The 14,624-nt window shown below is 39.0% G+C and overlaps 1 protein-coding gene across 1 annotated transcript in view; it reads left to right on the top strand.

The window, feature by feature from the left end:
- The window catches only part of IPO11 (importin 11), a 224,076-nt gene extending 216,904 nt beyond the window's left edge, over positions 1-7,172 (top strand). Inside the window, exon 30 of the mRNA XM_014848523.3 lies at positions 5,765-7,172. Within this exon, the coding sequence (XP_014704009.1) occupies positions 5,765-5,929 (165 nt within the window). The 3' untranslated portion in view covers positions 5,930-7,172. The remainder of the gene's footprint in view (positions 1-5,764) is intronic.
- Positions 7,173-14,624: the final 7,452 nt, after the last annotated feature.

The following is a 14,624-nucleotide window of genomic DNA, read 5'->3' as shown; positions in this document are numbered from 1 at the left end:
CCAGGAGCCACAATCTTGTACCAGCTTTAAAGACTAAACACCTTACAGGTTGAAGCATGTGTCAGAGGCTCTAATTACCGACAGAGGGACCAGAGCCATTCTGTCTTGGAGTAATAATTTCCGAACCAAGGAATACTAAACTGCTTGCTTATTCACATCCAATGTGTGGACTTGGAAGTGAGTCAGGCTGTTAGCACTTCATTTATCTGGCATTGCCCTGGAGTCAGGAATTCTGGGAAATTATCTTCTGCTAATAACTGATACCTATAGTAAGATTCCTAATTTTATCTTAACCATTTTAATGGAAGTATTTCTTATATGATCATGTACTTCCTCGAAAGGCAAGAGTAGGGGTTAGGCATATGGAAGTAATGGGAAGAGAACAAAACCAGGAATTTGGAAATCTGTATTCTAGTTCTACTGATGTCATTAACTTGAGAACAATCAACCTTGGATGTCACTTAAAGCCTGGGGATATTGGTTTTTCTCATTTTGAGAATGAACTTGCCAGCCTTGCTGCTTAGACATTCTGTAACTGAACAGTTGTGTAAGCCAGTTGAGGTGTCCAGGGCAGCTTGTTTTCACACCAAATGGCCACAGAGGGATGTACTTTTTTAGTTTCTAGTCTGTGTTTTAAAATTTTGTTTGTTGTAGAGTCTCTTGTCTATTTTTGCTTTTGTTGACTGTGCTTTTGGTGTCATATCCATGAAATCATTGCCAAGGCCAATGTCATCAAGCTTTTCCCTGTGTTTTCTTCTAGAAGTTTTACAGTTTGAGGTCTTATGTGTAAGTCTTTCATTCATTTTGAGTTGATTTTTGTGTGTGGTGTAAAAGAAGGGTTTCATTCTTTTGCATGAGGATGTCCAGTTTTCCCAGCACCATCTGTTGAAGAGACTGTTCTTTCCCCATTGTATATTCTTGGCTCCCTTGTTGAAGATCAGTTGGCTGTATGTGTCGTATTTGTTTGTGGGCTCTCTATTCTGTTCCATTGCTCTTTTTCTTTTTCTTTTTTTTTCCTGAGGAGTCTTTGCCCTGAGCTAACATCTATTGCCAGTCTTCCTCTATTCTGTATGTGAGCCACCACCACAGCATCGCCACTGACCAGTGGTATAGGTCTGTGCCCAGGAACTGATCCTGGGCTGCCGAAGCAGAACACACCGAACTTAATCATCAGGCCACCAGGGCTGGGCCCTCCATTCCTCTTTATATTCAACATAGTACTGGAAATCCTAGTCAGAGCAATTAGGTGAGAAAAAGAAATAAAAGACATCCAAATCAGAAAGATGAAAGTAAAATTGTCTCTCTCTGCAGATGACATGATCTTATATATAGAATACCCTAGAGACTTCATAAAAAACTACTTAAACTAATAAACGAATTCAGAAAATTGCAGGATAAAAAATCAAAATACAAAAATCAATTGTGTTTCTATAAGCTAATAAACTATCTGAAAAAGAAATTAAGAAAACCATCCTATTTGCACTAGCATCAAAAAGAATGAAGTAACTTTGGCATAAACTTAACTAAGGAACTGAATGACTTGTATGCTGAAAACTACAAAACATTGATGAAAGAAATTAAAATGTAAACAAACAGAAAGATATCTGTGTTCATGGATTGGAAGATGTCCATACTACCGAAAGCAATCTACAGATTTAGTGCAATCCCTATCAAAATCCCAATGGCATTTCTTACAAAAATAGAAAACACAATTCTAAAATTCATACGGAACCACAGAAGACCTTGAGTAGCCAAAAGAGTCTTGAAAAAGAACAAAGCTAAAGGCGTCACACTTCCTGATTTCAAAATATATTATGAAGCTGCAGTAATTAAAATAGTATGACAGACAACCTTTTTATTTTGGAATAGTTTTAGGTTTATAGAAAAGTAGCAAAGATAGTACAGAGTAGTCCCTTGTGCCCATTTCCCCTATTGTACATTACCGTGGTACATTTATCAAAGCTGAGAAACCAACATTGGTATATTATTAACTAAACTCCAGACTTTATTTAGATTTCACCAGTTTTCCAGTAATGCTCTTAGTTACAGGACTCAATCCAGAATAACACACATTGCATAAAGCCTGGGTCTGGTGTGAATAGTTGTCTGTCTCTTCCCATTATTTCCAAGATTTCTATATTGTCAACTGAGCCTCAATATTGCTGCCTTTGTTTTTCCTGTAGTAGTTTTTTATCTCCTCAAATTTGTGCATCTAAGCAAACCTCATCTAAGCAAAGATAATCATATTTGTTAGAAATGTGTGGAAAAAGAAGAGTAATTTCTGATTTTTAAGATTCTGCTGTGAATAATTTGTTTGGGCAAATAGGTACCAGACTATTTTCATCATTCACCTTTGGAGTTAACTCCTTGCCTCCCAGAGTATATTCTTGGTGAGTGAGCTTGCCAGATTGCTCAGCTCTCTGATGTGTGACCTGTTGCTCTCCATGTCCCCCAATGATAATGTCTTGCAAAACTCTAACATCACAACCAGAATATTGACATTAGTAAGGGTCAAGATGCAGAACATTTTCGTCACCACAGAGACCCCTCAAGTTGACCTTTTATCATTAAACCCACTTTCCTTCTGCCCCTGCATCCCCCCCGCCCTCCGCCTTTGGTGATACAAGTGATTTTCCTTTGAAACTTAGTCATTTTTAGTATTATGTTATGAGACATAATCTCATTTAAATCTTCTGTTTTAGCCGGCTTCTTTTGATACTACTCTGTCAGGAGAAGTGGGTATGCCACTTTGTTACTGCCAGGTGGATGTTGAAGGCCAAGTTCCCCGCTAGGCCTCCACTGATACCTCCTGGGTGAGGAAAGGGAGAGTCTGGGCTCCCCAGGGGTCTCCACAGACACCAGTGTGGCGTGGGTGGGTCGAATCCTTGTAACAGCCCATCATGATTGGGGTTGGGGCCATAGTTTATTTTGTGGTGTTGGCTGAAATATTGTCTAAAAGTTTTCTGTCCTGCTCTGTGGTTCCTTTCCTGGTCCTTTGGCTAGAGATAAGACTTTTTTTGGAGGTTTTTGGTCTGTGCTCATTGGTGTTTCCAGGTTGCTGGCTTCTCCAACCCCAAATCTGGGATATATGAAGCAAGAGGAAAGCAAGAGCATTCAGCATCGTGTTGTTCCTTGGGCGCTGGGGTCCCTGGTCAGTCTGCCTTCTTCTCTCCACCTTTTAGAGTCTTCTTATGTTTGTGTTATATATAATGTCCAAGGGTTTTAGTTGTATTGAGCTGAAAGAATTAGAAATAGCATTTTACTATATTATTTTGGAAGTAGAAGTCTGTTTCACACCTTCTTTTGCACTATATTTTTTCCAACAGCAGATTTATCTTCCTAATTATAATTTACTTACTACATTAGAAAAGTAATTATTTTCTCAAGAACATACCACCTGGTAAACATGGTAGGCATTCTGCATTTTTTCACATTAAATGAGATAATTAAGTTATTTATGTTAGGTGGGCATTTGTGTGAAAGTAATAGTTAAGTTCTTTGCAAAAGCTGTCAGTGACTTCAGTGTCTCTTAATTCTGGTAACTAAAGGCACTATTACATTCAAAGAAATGGCCTCTGGGTTTTTAGTGGATATGCAGCAATGATTCTTCTTTAGAGAATCGTTTGGTCAATATATTTCATATATCTCTTCAAAAGAAGGCATTGACGGCTATGATTAATGAATGTCTACCACAAGCCAAAATAGGCATTTATTTGCCAACGTGTTTATTTAACTAAGAAAAGTTGATGTTTTTAAAAGATTTTTTAAGGTGTGTACTTGGAGAGTGTGTCTTTCTCCTTCCTTCTCCCCTCCACAACTCTCCTTCCAAAGGAGATTAATGCTTTTAATCTCCGCATGACTGATCAATATACTTTCAAAAGTATTGTACTGATGTAGTGTTACGCCGTATGTGCTGGGTTTTAGTATGGTGATATTTTCTTTTTTATTCTGTTAGAAATTAAAGTGTAGAGATGAGATAAGTTAACTGTTTACAGTTTCTTGTAGCAGATTGAAACAGCATTTAAGCTATACACTTCAGCTTCATTTCAGTAGTTGGAGTAACTTGAACATCAATTTCAAGCTCAACTGCTTTTCATTCATATTGTAGCAGATGGTTTTAGTTACAGATAATTCACAGTGTTTCAACAATGTCCACATCCTCTTTGGTGCGAGGTCTATTTCTTAGTAATTAAAATAATATTACACATTACTGCTTGTTGCGTAAGAGCACATATTTTTAAATGTTCAGCTTCTGTTTCTATGCGTTTTGTAGGATGGTATCTCCAGGCTTGTGGACATAGGGCTGGGCTTTCTGTCGTCACTTCTCTTTGGTGTTCTTTGTCCTGTTCGTCTTCCAGGGAAATAACTATTGAAGTTACCCGTGGATTTATCATGTAACTCTGGAATGGTGACCTAAGGGGTTTAATTTCAAATTCATGCCACCTATGTCTCTGCCTCTCAGTTACGTTTTCCATTCGTGGTCATTAATTGCTCAAACAGCAGATGTGGTTCAGCTACTTCATTTGCCTGGAATAAAACCGAGTATCAATAAGGAAAGAAAAGTCTTTCTGTGTAGCCATATTGGGCACAAAAGCTCATGCACTTTATTTAAAACCTTGCAGATGTTCAGCTTTATTGATAATGAGAGAAATGTACAGCTTAAAGCAATGGTGTGTTATTTTTCACTGTTATAAAGAATTTAAATAATGATAACACCAGTGGTAACAACAATATCACAAGCCTAAAACTCTTGTACCTTTTAAATTGGTACAAACCCTAGGAAAAACAACTTGATAATATGTATCAGAAGTCATAAAATTGTCCATGCTCTTTAGTCTAGTAACTCTTCTGAGATAGAGATATCCTAAGGGAAGAATCTGAAATGCAGAGGAAAGGCTGTGTATATGTAGTAATGTGGAACAGTGTTTATGAGAGATTATTCAGCAAAATCATAGCTAAAAGTGTATTTAAACTGTACCATGATCACTTCAGTGTGCCTATAACAAAACAAATTATGACATAAATAGATTCAGAATTCTTAAAGTTAGAGTAGAATTTTTTTGTGATAATATAAATGCAAAGAACAGTACTGCTTGTGAATGTATGTATGTGTGTATGTACGTGCCACAGGCACCGGAAAGACAAAAGAGTCAAAATATTTTCTTGTTATGTTAGTAGTATTATCTTTAGGAAGTGGAGTTGTGTGTTATTTTTAATTGTAATTTTTTTGTTTTCCAAATATCCCTATAGGGGAGGAGGAGTACATGCTTGTTTATCTATTTATTTTTATTTATCTTTTTATTTTTTTAACCAGAAGAAGGTACCGGAATGGAAATAGGATGGTGGGGCAAGCAGTGTGCTCTGGCAGTCCTGAGGGCATCACTGAGCTGCCAGAGTAGACTGCCTCACCTTCTGAGGAGAGCCTGGAGAGTTGTGTGCAAATGCTCTTCAGCATGTTCTCTTCCTTTTAGGATACTTTCTGCCAGGTTTTGATGCTTTTTTACATGGGTGAGCTTTCAGCTGTTGAGAAATTCAGCTAATCAGACAAGTTATGTTCCTAGGCCCTGGGGAACTGAGGTTAGACTAATTGAATGAAATTTTCTTTGACGAACTTTCCCACAATGAGGCTGTTTGAGAATCCCTTATAAGAAGGGATGCAAAAGCGGTTTTGTTGCTGAGGAAAAGATTACAAAGAATTGTGGTCACATCTAAGAGGGACGTGTTTTGCTTCTTTGACACACTGTGGCTCCTCTCTGCCCCACAGCTGGCCCTGAAGGACCCGGTGCACACGGTGTCACTGCAGCAGTTCATCTACGAGAAGCTCAAGGCTCAGCAGGAGCTCCTGGGAGAGCAGGGCTTCCAGTCCCTCATGGAGACGGTGGACACAGAGATCGTCACCCAGCTCCAGGAGTTTCTGCAGGGCTTCTGAGAGCACATGCCCTGTGGCTGCCCCCCTTCTGAAGCAATCCAAGGATCCCAGCCTGCCATCTGTGTGTGAGCACCTGCCGAGACGACGAAACCCCTGCGTATGAAAATAAAGAAGCCAAGACAACACATTTTTTACTACAAAATTCAGCAAATACATGTAAATCCCACATAACTAAATTCACAAACCTAAATCCTCAAAAGAATTTAATTTTATATTTACGAGGGGCCCTGTGTTTACTAGAGATAGATTTGATGGCACTAGCTGCTTAGTTTCCTGTTAAGAGAAGAAACTGTTTGATTACCTTTTAATCATGTGCTCTTAACACTTGAGAAGATGAAGGTTAATCCTGAGATGTTTTTCTGCAACCAAAATTACTTAAATTTGGCTGCCTTATTCCTTTTTTAAGCTAATGAAACTACAGGTTTGAAAAATGACAAAGCTGTTCAGATGATGCAATTAAAGAAAATTGTACACCAGGCAAAAATATATAAATAGTGACAAATAGACAGTTCTGGCAAAGGAGTTGCTTTCATCTGACATAGAAAACATGTTTTATCAGACGGATGCTTTTATTTTCATTCTAGTAATTTGATACAAGAATTAGTAAAGGGATTTTTTTCTCGTTTCATTTTCAGTAATTATACTTAGTCTTTCGATGCACATTGTAAGGCCTACAGAAGTGAACCTGTGGTACTGCAGTACCAGGTGGAAGACCTCTGGTGGTATTTTGGTCCTAGTTCCTTTGTTACTCCCAAAGGCCAGGAGTCCTGTGCGCACCGAGATGCACCGGGCCACCCTCAGACCCCCAGTGCTGTGGCGTGGCCGTGACCGGCTGTTCAGCACTTGCCCATCTTGGGTTCCTCAGGACGGGAGGGCATCAGCCTCACTGTGGGTGCACCCAGGAGGGCCCAGCAGTCCCCAGGGTACCAACACTGATGTGACAAGTCTTCCATTCTTATTCCTCCAACGTGCAGTACCGAAAAAGGGGAAAAAGGAGAAAATAAAGCCTTACTTTGTTTTACTTGCCATTTATTGTAAGGAACCTTTAAAGCATTTTTAAGGAAATATTCAAAGCAAGGTTGGAAATGTCTGATCTTTCTATAGAAAGTTGGGTACAGTATGTAACTGCGGGAAACCCACTGCCCCTTTGTAAGCTGTGGAACCCAAAATGTGTGGAAATATTTGATGTTTTCAGCAAGAGAAAGAAAATATGGTCCAAATTAAATTTTCCAAAGATACCTCACATTTGACTGATTTGTCTGATTATTTTCTCTGCCCCACAAGAAATGAGTTCATGAAATTGCCCAGTGCATTTGAAAGGTAAGTTTTCTTTCATGCTGTGGCGTTGGCTGGCTGAGTAGGTGGCAGTGCTGCATGTGCAAGTCCTAGTTACCTTTTCAGTTTCTCTTTTCGTTTAGAGACTAAAAACTTCTTTAATACAATATTTCTTTATCATTATTATTCAGTCCTCAAGGCTGATCTAAGAAGAAGAATTTCTTTTTGTTGACTTAATTATTTTCATTTGAGGCACTTAGTCCCATTATTCTTATCAGAAATTCTCAAACATGCTCCAGTTTTCCAGCTACGGTAAAATACTCATCCTTTCCATTCCTGATAGATTTCGTTATAGTGTTATAGCAAATATTACTAAAATAGCTACCTGCAAAAAAAGTAAAAATTTATCTCAGGAAAAGAGTTTGGTTAATTTTTTAAACTTAAAGGTTAAAATAGGCTTTGTAAATAGCTCAGAAGAAAAAATCATTGAATTTTTCAGTGCTCGATTAAGACATAAAATGTGATTCTTGATGTGCAGAATTCTGTTTGTTAATGCAGCTTTATAGCAAACATACTAAGTTTTAGAGGGACAACTCAGCCAGGCCTCTGGTTGAACTGTGGCTCCTGCTGCAAGGTAATGATCATTTCAGACTTCTTTTCTGTTGATTTTGTATTGTGGAGACTTTTCCCAGCCCTCTGACAAAAGCTCCTGTGGCCAGCAATGATGTTCTGAAGTGTTTATCGTCAGTCCTCCTCCCTCTCTGCTCGTGCCAGAGAAGCCAGGTCGCGACATGATAAAGCTCGCTTTTACTATGTCCCCTGGAAAATCTTCACTTAGATCTTTGTTTTACCTATTCCTCAGTCAACTAATATTTGTTGGGTTCCTGTATTGTGCCATAGCGCAGTGCTAGATTCTGGGGTTGCTACGGGGTACTGACCTCATGAAGTTTTACAATTCAAGTTTTACAAACTTACCAACACGATACAAGAAAAAATGGTTCTAACAGAGTGTGTGTTCAGGAGCAGCAGGCTGTGGGGAGGGAGCTTGTCTACCGGAGATGGTGCTGCCACGGTATAACCTGAGAGCCACTTAAAAAGGGCTCTCAAACAGCGTAGTTTGGTGAGGTTATTTAGATTACATGGCACTGCGCTGGAACTGGGAAGCCCTGTGATTCCATGCCCAGAGCTATTTAAAATTACTCTGACACACAAAATCAATCAGTGAGACTGTGAAAATGCTAGAGCTCCAGCCTCTCACAATGAATTCCTAACGCCGTGGATTAAAACGTAAGGCTCTCCTGCTAAGGTCTTCGGTTCTACTTCTGTAAACCTTAGAAATCCCAAGTGAGTAGAAATTTAAAAGTTGTTGGAGAGCTGATGAAAGGAAGATGTGATAACATGTCATGAAAAACAAAAAGATTTTCCTCCCCCAACTTAAAAAAAAAATTTTAATTCACAGAAGCATTGAAGGAATAGTGTAATGAGCACCAGTATACCCTTCATCTAAGTTCACCAAGTTGTTTCATTTTTCCACATTTGCTTTCTCCATATATATGTGTGTACATACATGGAATATATGTACTTTTGCTCAATCACTTGACAATAAGTTATAGACACCACAGAAATTATAACACTTTACCCCCAAAAACTTCAGCGTTCCTCTAAGAATGGCATTTTTCTACATATCCACAAATACCATTATACACCTAAGAAAATTAATATTAATGCAATAATGTCTAATAAACAGTATCTCAGTTTTCCCAAGTGCCCCCAAAATGTCTTTTAGATGATGCCCTGTTGTTTAATGATTCAAAATCTATCTAATGTTTATATGTTGCATTTGGCATTTATTTTTTTAATCTAGAAAAGTCCTTTTTTCATGTCATTGGCTTTTTTGAAGAATCCAAGACAGGTCTCTTGTAGAATGTCCCTTATCATGCGGTGTTCTAATTATTTCCTCCTGACTAGATTCAGGTTAGCACTTTTGGCAACAGGACTCCATTGGTGATGCTGCATTCTTGCCAGGGCAGCCAATCAGGAGGCACGTGGTGTCACGTTGTCTCTCTGCTGATGCGACACTGGTTAAGTTGGTCATTACCAGGCCTCTCCATTACAGAGATAAGTTTTCAAAAAGAACCTCAAAGTCCTAGAAATTTCCAATGATTTTTGTTTGTTTGGTTTTTTGTTTTTTTAACAAAACAAAGCTCTTACCACTACCAGCTTTCCTTTTCATTTACAAAAAGTTATGCAGTTTTTAAGCTAGAAAAGGTGTGTGACTGAGGTGTATTGAATCTGGTGCAAGTTTCATCAACCTTCTTAAGTCTCTGAAACTCCGTCAGTGTTGTGGCACACCCCTTAGCCAGGAGTCATCTATCTATTTCTCTCTCTCTCTCTCGTGTTTTTAAGAGGTATGTAGTTCTTTGTGAATACGAACATAACCTGAACTCACACACTGCTAAAAATGAAGAAATAAGGGCAAACACAGCCTCTCTTATTTCTTGTTACCAAAATACCCTTTTTGGATTTGTAAACTGTTGGCGAAGAGGTAAATATGCAGCAATACTTTTTTTTTTTTTACTTTTCAAATACTTTATCGTATTTGGGCTGAGCTTAAAAGGGAGAAACATACCAGACTTTAGAGCATTTTATTTTAGTGTGGTTTAGGATGAGAAGCAGTATGTTAGTTGGCAAAATGGGGAGAGGAGAGAAAATAATCATTTCCTTAAATGTGAAGCTTTGATCCCAGTATCTCCATAGGACTGTGACATCTGAAACAGCAGGTTAAAGTCAGCTCTTTCCCCTCCAGAAGAAACTGCATTCTGTTCCAAACATCCAAGTGGTACAGACCCTGATGTCCCGTGAAGTGGTGCAAACCATTCCATCTGGCTGTAGAGCCTGACCTTTTCCCACAGTCCCCTGCTGCTGTCTGAGGCTGAGCTTTAGGGCCCTTGGGGTGAATGCCCTAGAAAAGGGCTAAAAGAGCTGTTGGCCTGAATTTCTCTGCTTTTACTTCGGGCAGTGGAACGTCTGGCTTGAAGGACTCTTTATGGTCTGAAGCACTTGGATAAAATTCAAAACTGAGACGTACTGACGACATTTTCTCTCAAATTCTTTCTTCTTATAACAAGTAGAGAGTGTCTTATTAGCCAAAAATCTTTAATAAGCAGGAAGATTTGCTCCTTGTTCCAGCTAATGCCTGCACCCAACTCATTTGGGCCTGTTGGAATTTATTTAGCCAAGCGTGCTTTGACGAACTGTCTCATCCAGGAGGGAACGTATCAATGTCTGGTCATCCAACCCTACTTTCCTTCAAACTGAAACATTGATTTTCATGCCACTTTAATTTCCCAGTAGGGCAAAAATAGAATGCAAGTAACTTTTAAACAGGTATGAGTCCAGTGAGGCTTAACGTGTTTATGTCTGTCTGCCGCTAAGCAGAGGGTTTTAAAGTTGGAAATTGGCCTTACGGCTAAAATTCTGCCTGTTGGGGATTTTTATTGCAAGAGGTTAGAGCAGGAAAGTCTGGTGATGAGAATGAGTAAACCTGCAACTGAGCTTTTTGTTTTTCTCGAAGCTTAACCTGGAGTAAGATGAGTCTCTCATTTTGACAGGGGCAGGTCACTTCCATAGCTCTTGAGGCTAGCCCCAAGTGACATTTTTTCTTTTTTTTTTTTTAACAACTTTTAAAGATTTTATTTTTTCCTTTTTCTCCCCAAAGCCCCCCAGTACACAGTTGTATATTCTTCGTTGTGGGTCCTTCTAGTTGTGGCATGTGGGACGCCACCTCAGTGTGGTTCGATGAGCAGTGCCATGTCTGCACCCAGGATTCAAACCAATGAAACAGTGGGCCGCCTGCAGCGGAGTGCACGAACTCAACCACTCGGCCACGGGACCAGCCCCCATTTTTTCTTTTTTAATGAACTCTGCAACTTAAGCAATAATTTAGAAGAGCAAAACTTTTTGACTGACAGGCAAGTTGTAGCTCATAAAAGTGTGTACTGAGCTCAGAAGTGTATTGACACCTAGCCAGGGAAGGAAAGCCTATCGATGTATCTGGAGGTAATCACAAACTAATTATGAGCTCGATTTAGGCCAGGAAGGCAGCTTGGTTTCTTTCTTTTTTGTATTGAAAGGCACGTCTTGTGCTGTCTCTGGCAGTGAAATCAATTCTGTGAAATGGCCTTGTCCTTCCAGCCTGTGTGTTCCGTACTCGCAGCACAATGCATTGAGGAACGCTGAAGCAGGTGAGCAAATCCAATATTTCATTATAGTTACGAGAGACACCTGCTAAAGGCAACTCACAGTGTGGAAATACGGAAACCAAATTACTGAAGTAATAGGTTAAGGAATTGATTATTATAAAAGATGGTTTTTCCTTTCAAAAGGTTCCTCCTTGTAGATATCATTCCTTGTAAATATACTTAAAGGAAGAAGGTGGATTTTTAAATGTATTTTATTTTAGTTTTTTTAGTCACAGAATTTCAGAGCAGAAAAAGAATCGGAGAGAGAGAATCTATTCTAACCTTACCATTTCACAGATGAGGAAATGGGCCCAGAAAGGTAAGGCCTATAGCCCTGGTCCCTGTAGCCTACGCCAATGTACTGTCAACTATTTCTTTTTCAAAAGTGGCAGTGGCTGCCTAGGTTTACAATATACATTTTTAACTAAGTCCACTTTCAAATAACACTATTTTCCACATGTAGTGTAGGTACCTTAGCAGAGTATTCCCAGTTCCTTCCTCCCATCCCTTATGATGTTGCTGTCACTCATTTCACTTACCCATATGTTATGATCACCCAATACATTGCTAGATCAATTAATTTTAAAAATCAGAGATTTGAGTTTATCTTCATTAATTTCTTCTCCGACACTTTTCTTTATGTTGATCCAAGTTTCCCATATAATTTTCCTTTTAACATTTCTTTGCAAGGCAGGTCTTCTGGCAATGAATTCCCTCAGTTTTTGCTTGTCTGAGAAAGTGTTCATTTCTCCTTCACTTTTGAATGATAGTTTTGCTGGGGATGGAATTCTAGGTTGGTGGTTTTTCTTCTTTCAACGCTTTAAATATTTCACTTCACTGTCTTCTTGCTTGCATGGTGTCTGAAGAAGCCCACTGTTATTCTTATCCTTATTACTCTATAGGTAAAATGATTTTCCCTCCCTCCTCTGACTTCTTTCAAGATACTTCTCTGTCTTTGATTTTCTGAAGGTTGAATATGATATGGGTAGGTGTTATTTTTTCAGTTTATTTCTGTTACAGTGTTTTTGATTTCTAGCATTTACTTTTGACTCTTTCTTAGAATTTTCATCTCTCTGCTTTCGTTACCCATCTGGTCTTGCATGTTGTATACTTTTTCTGTTAGAGCCCTTAACATATTAATCACAGTTATTTTAAATTACCTTTCTGATAATTCCAACATATGTGTCATATCTGAGTCTGGTTCTGATGCTTGTTCCCTGTCTTCAGACTTTGTTTTTTGCTTGCCTTTTAGCCTGGCTTGTAATTTTTTGTTGAAAGCTGGACATATTGTATTGGGTAATAGGAACTGAGATGAATAGGCCTCTAGTGTGAGCATGTATGTTCATCTGGGCTAGGAGTTGGGTTGTTTCATGTTTGTTGTAGCTCTTGGTGCTAGAGGCTTTGAATTCCTCTAGGGTGCTTGTTTTTATTTCCCTTCTTTGGGCTTCCATAAGTTCTCCTTCTCAGAGAGAACCAGTGTCTTGCAGATCTGTAAGCACCAATCCACTGTTGCACTGGAGCCTTGTTGGTATGTTGGTGAGACATGTGGGAGAGGAGTAATCTCTAATCTTATGATTAAGTCTCAAGTCTCTTAGTGGGCTTGAGTCTCTGGCACGTGACCATCACATATGGTAGCTTTCCCATCCGTCTTAGGTGAGATGGGAAGGCTAGAAGGGGCTGGAGTGAGAGGAATGCCCTTCCCCACAGCTTTAGGACAAAGCTCTGGTAAAGTCTTTCCCCTCGGGAGTAGATCTCTGTTATTTAGAAAGCCCTTGGCATATTTCACAAGCATTACTCTTCCCCTCCACCTGCCAGACCATGAGGGAATGTTCCTCTGATCTTCACCATAAGAAACCAGTGGGTTTCCTAGAGGTAATGCTCACTGAAGCAGCGCTTCCTCTAAGACTGGTTCCCACTGCTGATGCCACCAGTTTATGGCGCCAGCACTTCTGCTCCAGGTAAGTAGATCTTGGCTGTGACTCCAGATTTGTCTGTCTCTCCACGTTTTGGGGAGACAGTTTGCCCTGTAAACTCAGTTCTCTGATGAGTCCAAGAAAAGTCATTGATTTTCAGTTTGTCCAGTTTTTTTCTGTAAGGACTGGAGTGACAACTTCCAAGCTCTTTTTATGTTGGAACTGAAACAAAGTCCAATGTACTCTTTATATGGCCTTCCATTATACAAATAATCTAAAAAATGAACATTAGTAGAAGGGAAAAATCCCCAAAGACTAACAGTTTTGTTTCTGAAATAATTTAGAAGTAGCAGTCAAAAAACTGAAGAAATACAAGAAAAACCTTTTGAGCAAATAATGTGGTCAATTGCTTTTTAATAACATTTTTTCCTCCATTCAGAGATAACCAGTTAACATATTGCTATATTTCTTTTTATTTTTCTTCACAGTGTACAGATAGAAACACATGCCACCAAAATTGGGGTCATACTAGTGTCCTTTTATTAGTCTACCTCGCTTTCATTCACTGAGTGTTATATTTAACCATTTTCTCATGTCATTTAAGTATTCTTTAAAACTATGTATTTAGCATCTGCATAAAAATTCATTATAAGGATGTATTGTAATTTAGCAGTTATGTGTTTGAACATATTACTGTGATGAACATCCTGTGCATAAATTCTTGTGTACCTCTCAAAATTTTCTTAAAATTGCTAGAAACAGAATTACTAGATGAAGAGTTACTGATATTGAGAAGTTATTAATATCATGCTTTTGATATAGATCAATTGCTTTTTGGGTGGTAAAGAGGTTTTTTTTTTGAGGAAGATTAGCCCTGAGCTAACATCAGAGCATGGCTTGATAAGCAATACATAGGTCCATGCCTGGGATCCTAACCAGCGAACCCCGGGCCACCAAAGCAGAGCACAAGAACTTAACCGTGGCGCCACTGGACTGGCCCAAAGGTTTTTCAGTAGAGGTGCCTTGGGTGCAGTTTTGAGAGCCAAGCATCCCACAGGACTCTCTTCTCACCTTCATTTAGCACCATGCTGTCTCTGACCCCACCTTCTGTAGTTTTAGCGTAGAATATTTTGTGACATTTGAGTATCATGAGAAATTGAGTACAGAGAAAAGAACGTGAGCTTTATAATCAGACAAACTAGGTGAGTCTCTGATTATCTACAACTTAAGTAATTTACCTTTCCTGAGCTTCTTCATTTTTCTCAC

The sequence above is a fragment of the Equus asinus genome, chromosome 10 (genome assembly GCF_041296235.1).
Source record: "Equus asinus isolate D_3611 breed Donkey chromosome 10, EquAss-T2T_v2, whole genome shotgun sequence".
Lineage (NCBI taxonomy): Eukaryota > Metazoa > Chordata > Mammalia > Perissodactyla > Equidae > Equus > Equus asinus.
This window is presented reverse-complemented; position numbering and strand designations above follow the sequence as displayed.